Raw genomic sequence first — 11621 nt, forward strand, 5'->3', positions numbered from 1 at the left:
ATAATCCGTTACAAAAAAATAACACGAGTGACAAATAATATATAATTAATTAAAGTGTTTACTCTTTTTGGTTATTACTATCAGTGGCCTGTTTGTTATTTACATTGTAAAATCATTCTTTATTATATGCAGACACTTTAGATAGTAAAGACGCAAGACTAGCACTAATTAAAAAAAAGAAATTAAATAATATGATAAACTAACCTAAATAAGTTGCACGGATCGGAACCAATTTTGTGCATTTCAATTTCAAATAATTGACAAGACAGTTTTGACATTTCACGAGCACGACATTGAACTCTGACAAATTAGAATTTATCTACTGTGAATGTGAAGTGTGACCGCTCTTTACTTATTCCGAGTTCCGACGATACTTACAGATACTGTATGGTTAAATATAAAACCAAAAAAAGTTTTAAAACTTATCTGGATGATGGGGGAGGGGGTAATTTTTATACATATTTATAACTTAGTATTTTTTTTATACAATGATAGGCTTGCATTTGACCACTATTTCACCTGATGATAAGTGAAAATACGGTCTGAGATGGAGCACGCTTACCTAGAAGTAACCTGTTTACTCGCGACTTGAAGATCCCAGGTTACAGTTTTACCCAGGTTAGAGTATTCCGTTCTTTGGTCGTACGGATCAAGAATGTACTAGCGAATCGCTTAGTGCTTATAGGGGGAATGCCAACCATATAAGGGTGGTGTAACGTAGAGCATCTGGTTGTACGATGATGGAAGAGGGAGGAAGGAATCAGGTTATGGAGTTCGTGCGCTTTTCGAAGTGTATCCGATAAAAAACCAACAGGCCGGCCACCCTACGCCGATGATGCAAGCTTTGCAGCTTTGCAGCGACCAGTGCATCATCACCGATGAGCCTCCTGTCTCGTCTCTCAATTGACTCTAGAAGCTCCAGCTGGTACTCGGCTGAGCCATCCCAAAGATGAGAGCAGTACTTCATGCGTGATCAAATTTGCGCTTGATATAAATTTAGAAGCTGTTTCGGAGTGAATTACTGTCTCACCTTCGAGAGGACGCCCAGTTTTTCGGCAGCTGTTTGAGCCTTTGCCTCTATGTATGAGCTAAAATTGAGGGTGGATGACAAAGTAACGCCAAGAAGCTCCAGGTGGCCGGATATAGGCATAAGTACACCTCGAAAAGAGGGTGTCAGATGGAAAGCACTCCGGTTTGCCGAAAAGAGACATGCCTGGATCTTAGAGGTGTTGAACTTGTATTTATCTAAATCAAACATTCTGGTATCAACGATATCGGAATGATAGTTGGCTCAATGAAAATCACTGGAGGAGGCCTGTGTCAAGGGGCACAGCGAGATAAGGAATAATATTTTATAAGCACATTTATTTTGTTACTATTTTTGCGTTCTCAGAAAGAAAAGACTTTATTATTATTATTATTATTTAACTCAAACATATGGAGCCGAGACGAGGACACTGACGAAGGGACTGGTCCACAAGTTTGAAATCGCTCAAGCAACGGAACAGTCTATGCTTGGGGTTTCTGTTAAAGATAGGATTAGAAATGAGACTATTCGCGAGAGAACGAAAGTAACCAACATAGCCCACAGAATCAGCAAGTTATAGTGGCAGTGGGCTGGTCATCTGTGTCGCAGGATCGATGGCCGTTGGAGCAGACGTGTCCTGGAGTAGAGACTCCGCAATCGCAGAAACGCAGTGTGGGACGCTCTCGAGCCCGCTGAACCGACAGTCTACGTAAGATTGCCGGTGTAGGTTGGATGAGGATTGCGGAAAAACGGGATGTCTGGCGTGAACTTAAGGAGTGCTATTTCCAGCAGTGGACTGCAACAGGTTGAACTGACTAACTGACTGACTAATTCAATTTTAGAACAGAGATAATGTTAATAATTGGCATAAAGTTGGTTGAAAGAACATGTTAATTTAAAAAAAAACGAATGCTTTAGTGCACACGACTGAAGTAAAACTTCTTTAGCTCCATCTAACTTATAGCTCACTCTCATCTCGCCATCACTTCGCCCGATCACTCTATTCATAATGCACTCGTCACACATTTACCAGCTGACTCCCCAAGTCAAGCGTGCGTAAAGAAGTTTTATTATTATCAAAAAAAATTACCAAAGTTCCAGCAATACTTTGTGCGAATTAATTAACCTTTTAGAAGTTAAACTAGCTACTCTTATTTGACACAATCTGAAATATGGCTTTTATTATGTTATTTTACAAAAGTTTTAAGCAAAACAAAAATTTTTATTATGTTCAGAATAAATTAAAAAATTACTTTATTTAAATTTGCTTCAAAATCTTTTTCGAAGTCAGAATATAGATTCTGTAGAAAAAATAAACAGCTACAGCGCCACTAAATCCACACGTCTGGACCATTTATATAAATTTATGTATAAAGCAGGCTTGATTAACAAGAATTTTTATTTATTGTGTTCATGTACTAATAATAATATGCGTAATAATACTGAGTACTAATAATGCCTAAAAATTCCAAACTTATTACTTTTATATGGTATGTCACTAACTAAACTGTAATGTCGGGTCTTGTATTGGTTTCCTTATACTGACACTGACAGTTAAAAGTTGAAACATTCAAACGGTTTGAATCCGTGACCGGTGTGTGTTCGAATTTAGTCTAACAGCTTTTTGGCAAGACTCCCTCGGGCGCGAGCGTTACATAAAATGAACGTCGCATCGCTTACAGTACAAAAAGGTTAAAAATAGATTTTCAGTGACGGACATTTTTGTTTTCAAATGACATACATACGGCGTTGACTCTGTTATTACGCTTTAGAAATCAAAGTGAAAACTCAGAAATCAGATACTGTAAACATTGGACTGTTTTTTTGTGTTTTGTGATACAGTTTACGTTATAAAAGTGTTGTTAAATAAATAAGGAATAGTTGTGAAGTTCAACTACGTGACTTAAAAGTTAATTTATTAAAGTGTTGTGACTTGTGGTGTAAATAATGGCTCAAGTTGAGCCAATGGACGTAGACAATGTTGGAAGCGACTTTGATGACAAAGAAAATTCCTTACTGCACAGTAATGTCTTGCCAAGAACTCCGTGCACTGAAAAAGGGTATGAAGAATTGGATGTCTCAGAGCTGAATATGAAATTGAGGTACTCCATCACACCAGCTTCATCTCCAATGTCAAAGAGCTTCACAGCAAATTGTAAGGATAATAAAACCTATAGCATTAATGAGGATAGTCTTAACAGTACAATTGTAAATAACAGCACAAGTCTAACTAGATCTCTAAATGCAACAATAAGCAAATTTGATGTATCTAAGTCACCTAAACTTCCATTGCAAGCTTTATCGACAGATCAGTATGTAGATATGAACTCAAAAGTGAGAAGATCACTTGATAATGACCTTAAAAATATTACAATATCAATAGACGGGAATGATATTGATGAAAATATATCTTTACCAAGTACATCATCCTCTGCTGTCCAGACTCCGGAAGCGACAACCCCTACAAAAGAAATTCCTAAAGACGGTGGATCACCTATCATGAGAGGATTAAAAAGTGTTCTCAATATGTTTCGTACATCTCAAAGTCCAATACCTCCCGATGATAATTTAGACAAGAAGGACATTACAGAACATTTAAAAGTAGAAGAGAAGAAACCCGAGACAGTTTTAGCATCAACGCCGAAAGCTTGCGATAAAAATAAAGATAATTCTTCAAAAAGAAGTAGCCCGCTAAAAGATAGTATGATATTTAACGATGATTTGGAAAGGGAGCTGCAATGGAAGGATGACTCCACTATTATATTTAAACAAGAAAAAATCCCTATACACAAGTTATTCTTACAACAATCAACCTCAACTGCTATAGAGAAGATACAACCGAAAACTAATGAATCTGAAAAATTAAACTCTACCGTTGAGTACATGGATATCTCATACAATGATTCTGTGATCGCTGATAAAACTATGGCTGATATTGAAAGTAAAATGATTTCAAGTAATATTGAAGCAAGTGTTGTGGAATCTGACGGTGAGTTCCTTGATTGTGAGACAACATACATAAAAAGTGATGATATTAATTCAGAACAAATTAATACTACTATTCCCGTTAATACAGACAAGGAACATTTCTTGCAAGATGTATGTACTGATAAAATTATTAGTCTACATAAGAGCCTAGGAGAAATTAACAATATTGCAAATGATTCTAAGATTATATCTACAGATTTATCGAGCGTTGATGCTCATATTCAATTTGAAGAACGGGAATCATTATCCAGTTCATTAAATGATGTCAAACCTGAAAATGTAGTAAATGACACACATAAATTAATTCCTGATGTAACAGAAGAAGAAAATAATGTTCAATTTGAAAAACTGAATACATTGTCCAGTACATTAACTGACGTCAAACTTGAAAATGTAGTAAATGACACACATAAATTAATTCCTGATGTAACAGAAGAAGAAAATAATGTTCAATTTGAAAAACTGAATACATTGTCCAGTACATTAACTGACGTCAAACTTGAAAATGTAGTAAATGACACACATAAATTAATTCCTGATGTAACAGAAGAAGAAAATAATGTTCAATTTGAAAAACTGAATACATTGTCCAGTACATTAAATGATGTCAAACCTGAAAATGTAGTAAATGACACACATAAATTAATTCCTGATGTAACAGAAGAAAAAAGTAATGTTCAATTTGAAAAACTGAATACATTGTCCAGTACATTAAATGATGTCAAACCTGAAAATGTAGTAAATGACACACATAAATTAATTCCTGATGTAACAGATGAAAAAAGTAATGTTCAATTTGAAAAACTGAATACATTGTCCAGTACATTAACTGACGTCAAACTTGAAAATGTAGTAAATGACACACATAAATTAATTCCTGATGTAACAGAAGAAGAAAATTATGTTCAATTTGAAAAACTGAATACATTGTCCAGTACATTAAATGATGTCAAACCTGAAAATGTAGTAAAGGACACACATAAATTAATTCCTGATGTAAAAGAAGAAGAAAATAATGTTCAATTTGAAGAACTGAATATATTGACCCGTACATTAAATGATGTCAAATCTGGAAATGTAGTAAATGACACATATGAGCAGATTCCAGATGTTGCTATTAAATGCCAAAAAGAAAGTAATTTAATAGATGACATACAAGTTCATGAAGATGTAACATCAGCATTAGAAGTCTCAGCTGATAAAGCTGAATCAAATAATTACATAGACCAAGCCAATGTTTCTGTGCCACATATTTATAAGGATGATATTAAATTAGATAGTTTTGCACAAGATAAACAATTATTAAATAATTTGACTCATTACATACAAGAAGATGCTAGTTCAACAGAATTAACCTTTGATGTAACTAAGCCCTTAAATATAGTAACAGATAACGATAACACATTAGCTAAAGTGCATGATAGGTCTAACAATTTTGAAATTATTGGCAAAGAAAAGTTAGAAGTAATTGAGTTAAACTCTCAACCATTAAATTCAGGAATATTACAAATATGTGAGAACAAAGCTGGCGATACTAGACATGATCATGCTAATACCACATTAGATATCCTAGATTTTAAATCAGAGGCTGTTCATTTGGAAGAAAATAAAATTGAATATCATGTCATTGATGAAACGTTTGAAAAAACTAAAACGAGTTCCTCCATATCTAAAAATTATGAATCAAATGAAATTCATAATCATACTGAAGATCTCCTAAATAAGTCTGACAGAGTTGATTTGTCTTGTTTAAATAATACCACTGACAGTCTACATATAAATAAACAACCAGACCTAGAAGATAAAATAACTTGTTTAAATTTCGTTGAAAATGACGATCAAAGCAACTCTTATGAAAGTACTGAAAAACCGATTGGAATCACTGATATAGGATACAATAATTCTCAGCCAAGTGATAATATCCCTCAGTTAAGTGATAACGCACTCCAGTCAATTGAACCACAAGTGACTGAGTTGATAAATAATTTTCCGTCTGATATTCCTTTACCCAGTGATGATGATATTGAAAAAGACAGCTTAATGGACAACTTTGAAATACAAAATGAAAATGTAGTAGAAGCTTTAAATAACGTGGATGGTATTAGTATAAATGATCAAATTATGGATTCTTTAGAGCCTATGGATGTAGTTACCCGAGAAGATCTTACAATAAATCCTGAACATTCAAATGAAATGATAAATATACTACCTGCTTCTAGTCTAGACGAAATCCAGAACAAGATAGAACCTCTTTCGAATTTGCCTATTTCTAGCTACGAGACCAACAATAAAACTGTAGTATTAAACGAATCTGCTACTATAGTAGCAAATAATGAACCAAACTTCCCGTATAGTTTACCTGAATTAAATAAAACTGAAACACTAAGCGAAGATAAATCTGCGTCTGTAAAAACTAATGAGAATCATAAATATATTAACTGCGAAAAAGATATTGAAGAAATAAAATTAGAAGAAAGTACTAAAATTGAAATTGAAGAACTTAAAAATGACAACACGAGTGATGAGGGACTGAATGAAAATAAATTGGTTGACGAAGAAATTGTGACATCTGCGAATAGTAGTCCTTTTGTTTCTGTTGGAAACTTTGATTTAAATGTAAATAAAAATGATATTAATTTAGATGAAATAGAAAGTCCCTTTGAAACTAAAACTAAAATCGCATTGTCACCTCCAATATCTCCGAATCTAAATAGAAAAGGGTATAATATAAATTTTGATGACATTGACGATCCATTTGCTACTAAAACTAATATTAGAATGTCACCACCTCCTGAAAGTAGTCCCAGGACTACTAGTGCGCCGATAAATATTAATCAAAAGAAAACAGACATTCAGAAGAGAGTTCAACAGCAAAATAGAAGAAAGTCTCAACCTGAACGACAAAAGAGGGATCTAACAAAAAAACGCATTAACATTTCCTATAGTTGTGATACAAGAGGTAACAATTACAAGAAACAAATGAGTACAACTAACAATGAAAATGAGAATAAAAAACTAATTGATAAAAACTATAAAACTGACATAAATAGCACTATTATAACATCAGTTATTGCTGATCAATTTGTAGCTGAAAATATCGATCCTTTTGATAATAAGTGCGAAATGGATGACGTTAATACTTCTGATAACAATCTTTTTAATCTTAATGAAACAGTTACAATACCAGATGAATCAAAACCTCTTTATAGTGATTTAATACAAGACAATACTACAGGACAAAAGGCAATTATAGGTAATATTTCTGCAAAAAAGTTTCCCCCTAAAAATGTTTTTAATTTACCAGAAATTGATGACATGAATTTTAATCCATTTGCATCAAAGTCGAAAATTCGTAATTCACCATCACCAACATTCGAGAAAGAATCTGTATTATTAGAGGAAAACAACTTACCTTCAGATCCAATTAATGAAATGAAACAAAAATCAGTAGCAGATACAACCGTAAATATCGAAAGTCAAGAAGATAAGATTGAGTCGCCTAATGTGAGTAGTGAAACATTTTCATCCAAAAATATTAACAAAAATAGTACAGTAAAAGAAATCGCTACTGAAGATGAAGATACAGTAGAAGGTCCTTTCCTGGAGGCTGAAGAATTTTCAGATGTAGTTAAAATATCAGATTTTGCCACTGAAAGAGATGTGACGGAATTTGAAAACTTTCACACAGCAGTTAACCCTGAAATTAAAGATGAAGGTGAACTTTTTATAGACGCTGAAGCATTTGAATTTCTACTTAACCAAAATAAAAGTAATGTGGTAGCAGATAGTGGTAAAGAAAGCCTATTTTTAAAATTCGATCCGCTTTTTGCTAAAAGAGTCTCATCAGATGGAGTTTTGGCTGCATTAAATAGAATTCAAAAGAGGCAAAGTACACCGAAAAAAGCACCCTCCACACCCAATCAAAATGCTGTAATTAATGAAGAAAGACCATCAAGTGATGCAACAAAATGCAATACGTTGTTGGAAGAAAGTAATGATGAAAATAACATTACGATCGTTAAGCCTATGATGGTTGTCAGTCCTGCTATTAATTCTCTTGTTTCGCCAAGAAAATCCACATCACCACCTAGGATAAACAGGCGCTCGTTAACTTTTACTTCTCCTGCTATGGCTGTTATTGATAGGCTGCTTTCTCTGAGCAGTAATAGTTCAACCCTAGACCACGATGCAAGCCCACCACGAATAAATAGAGAATACAATGACACCAATATTGCTCTCACTCAACTAAGAGAACTATTAGCTGAAAAAGAAATACATGTTCATAACTTAAGATCTGAAAGTAAGGAATTGAAAGAAAGATTAGCAGTAATGGAATCTCAAGTGAAAACATTGGAGAAAGAAAGTGAGGAACGATTAAAAAAGGTTAATGATTTAAATGAGCGTCTGGCGGAAAAAACGAAAATCAATAAGAGTATGGCAGTTGTCGTAGAGGAGTATGAAAGAACGATTGCTAGTTTAATAGCTGAAATGGATCAAGAAAAGAGGCGGAATGCGGAAGAAAGGGCAAGGATAATTAGTGAGAGAGATGAACAAACGGCTCATTTGTCAAGTATGGAAGTATCGTTTAGCGATTTGCACAGCAAATATGAGAAAAGTAAACAAATTATATTAAGCATGAAAGCTAACGAAGATACATACAAAAAGTCGTTGAAAGATTTCGAAGACAATCTCCTTAAAATGCAAAATAATTATGAACTGTTGAAACAGCACGCTACATCTAAATTGAATCACGCAAACCAGGAGTTAGAGAAGTTTAATAGAGCACACGAATCAGAAGTTTTGAAACTGAACGCTATGATAAAGCGCAAGGAACTACATATAACGTCTCTTGAAGAATCACTCGCACAGAAAACGAAGGCCAATGAAGAACTGACCGCCATTTGTGATGAACTCATCAATAAGGTTGGATGAACTTATTTAAATGCAAACAACTCCTACCGTAGCTCGTAATTTCGACTGATTTTTCACGACTCGCTTATGTACTTATCTTGCGATAAGTTGCATTAAGTGCAAACCTCAATTAAGTGCCAATTCTGTAGTTCTTAAAAGTAAGACTGTTTATTGTGATACAGTGATTTTGTGAAAATTTAAAATTATGTTTATGACAATATTTTCAATTTTAAATTTTTTACATAATTTAGAAATTGTTTGAGTATTTATATCGAACGCAAGATTTAACATAAAATACGTAAAGAAAACACATCTTTCTAAGATTTATTGAATTAAAATGCACATGTTTTGCTTTTAGACGATACGTTACACTATTCATGTTATGCTGGACATAATAATAAGTTGTAACATGTAAAGACATTTACATTTTGATTTGAGAGCACGTTTTTGAAAATGTCTCCACAAATGTTAAGGTTGTTACTTGTGACTAACATGTGACAAAATATTTTAATAGACACTACTCTGTTCAATGAGTATTGTTAAATTTTTAGAATTATCTTTTTGGGTTTATTTAATGAGTGTATATTTTTTGACATTATATAATGAGATATTATTTTTTATAAATGTTTAAATAAAGTATTATGATACCAGAGTAAATGCCCCAGATATTGAATACGTTATGAATTTGAAAAACAAAATGGTAATAACCTTTGAAGATTTTTTTAATGTTTCTTAATTATAATTTTTTAAAGATTCGGTCTCATGACTCAAATAAGTAATCCATGTTGAATTGTTAGATAATAAAGTGACAGACTTTGTTTTTTTTTCACTCTAAATTGAAGACAATTAGACCGTTTTTTCTATGTGTAGAAAGGTTGTTGTTTATTTTAATTATATAAACGTACCCCTGAATATTTTAAACACACTTAACAGTCAGCATAATTTAATTATAAAAAGTAAGAAAACCAATTTGCATGTTCATTTTTAAATTACATATTATAGTCTTATTTTTATATATATGCAACACGTATCTAGTAAATATACCTATCTAGATGTAAAACAAAATTTATTATCATAAGTTCAATGACCCTTTCCATGTTATAATAGTGACTATATTTTTAATCTTGTGTGATTTTCATGCATGAGAGTTGAACCAATATTTGTTTACACTGGACCCGAAATAATACCATTCCTTTCGTCTATTTGAAATATATTTTTGGAAGGAAATTGTCTTGCATGTTTGCTGATACAGTTACATGTTTTAAAAACTCGAATTGTTGTATCTGATATTTTTGTATAATATTGTGTTATAGATTGATTAGATATTATTTTAGTTAATAAATGTATTGACTTTGTGAAAACAAGACTTTTATTTTACGAGTTTAAAAAAAGTGTTTTAGATATACCTTTTCGAACATATTTATTATTTATTAATTAAGTTTGGATTGTAACAACACTGGATCGCAAAGAAAAGTGTCGGTTAGAAAATCTTTGATATCTTCAAAAGTACTCTTGACCTAGCTTTATAAAATAAAGACAAAATTAAAGATCATTTTAATGTTCTTAAATGGAAAAAAAAGTTTGTTTTGCGATCTAGTTTAGTATGTAATCACAAATAACATAACAAAATATGTACGATTTTATTTTTGTGTTACCCTCACATTACGACGCGACGTGAGACGCGGGTTCGAATCCCGCTGGAGCGGTCAATTTTTGATATGATATTCAAAAATGTTTAGAATAACAAAATATATTAGTAAAAATAATTTCATAACGTGCCAGATCTTTTTTTTATGTAACTAGATCGGCAAACAAGCGTACAGCTCACCTGATGGTAAACAATTACCGTAGCTTACTACTAGACGCCTGCAACACTAGAAACATTGCAAGCGTGTTGCCGACCCTATCCCTAATCCACCCTAGAAGCACAGGTCACCTTACTAATCACAGGAACAACACTGCTTGAAAGCAGTATTATTTAGCTGTGATCTTCTTTAAGGTCGAGGTACTTCCCCAGTCGGGATGTTCCATATTTGAGCAGGATATTCACGCTTTTATTATTACAGTAATCCTGTATTCGAATATGTTAATTTCATTATTGATTTATTTTAACATAGTTTCTTAATCTAACAGCAAATCATAAACTATTTGCTTATTATACTGATCGCAATGAAAGCGATTGATAACATCTAGACCGGTTTACATAATGCTATGAATAATTTCAATATAAAGTACCTACCTACGTAGTAGCAAAAACGTTAATTTTAATTTATTATTCTTAAAAAGAATGATACCGAGTTTAATTACTGCTATAATTGTAATAAAAATATTTTAATTTTTTTTTAAGAATTTCATCTCAATGTCCTAAAAAGGGATATTTAAGTAGGTACTGGACAGAAAAGTCGTCAAAATTGTCTTGAACTGTCCACTTGTAAACATCCATCGCGGGGGATGCAGTTAATCCCTACCTACATTTCAGAATATTTAGCTGTCTATTAATTTCGAAAAGTTGCTCATTTCACTAGTAACAAAAAATACACGAGCCTCTTATCAAAAAGTTTTTATATTTTTACTAGTTGATAAAGTTTACTTATGTCTTTTACCAGTTGGTGGATGAATTTTGTGTACTATTCTGTCGTTTTGAGGATATATGATCCGGGTCACGCCTAGTTACTTCTCTGGTTTTAAGTCTCAA

At 32.8% G+C, this 11621-nt stretch overlaps 1 protein-coding gene across 1 annotated transcript; it reads left to right on the top strand.

Moving 5' to 3' along the window:
- The first annotated feature begins 2616 nt into the window (after positions 1–2616).
- On the top strand, positions 2617–10287 carry LOC123662319. The gene has a single exon (XM_045597175.1). The coding sequence runs from the start codon at positions 2975–2977 to the stop codon at positions 8945–8947; it is 5973 nt and encodes a 1990-aa protein (XP_045453131.1). The 5' UTR covers positions 2617–2974; the 3' UTR covers positions 8948–10287.
- The last annotated feature ends 1334 nt before the right edge of the window (positions 10288–11621 follow it).

Source organism: Melitaea cinxia, chromosome 18, assembly GCF_905220565.1.
Source record: "Melitaea cinxia chromosome 18, ilMelCinx1.1, whole genome shotgun sequence".
Taxonomy (NCBI): Eukaryota; Metazoa; Arthropoda; class Insecta; order Lepidoptera; family Nymphalidae; genus Melitaea; species Melitaea cinxia.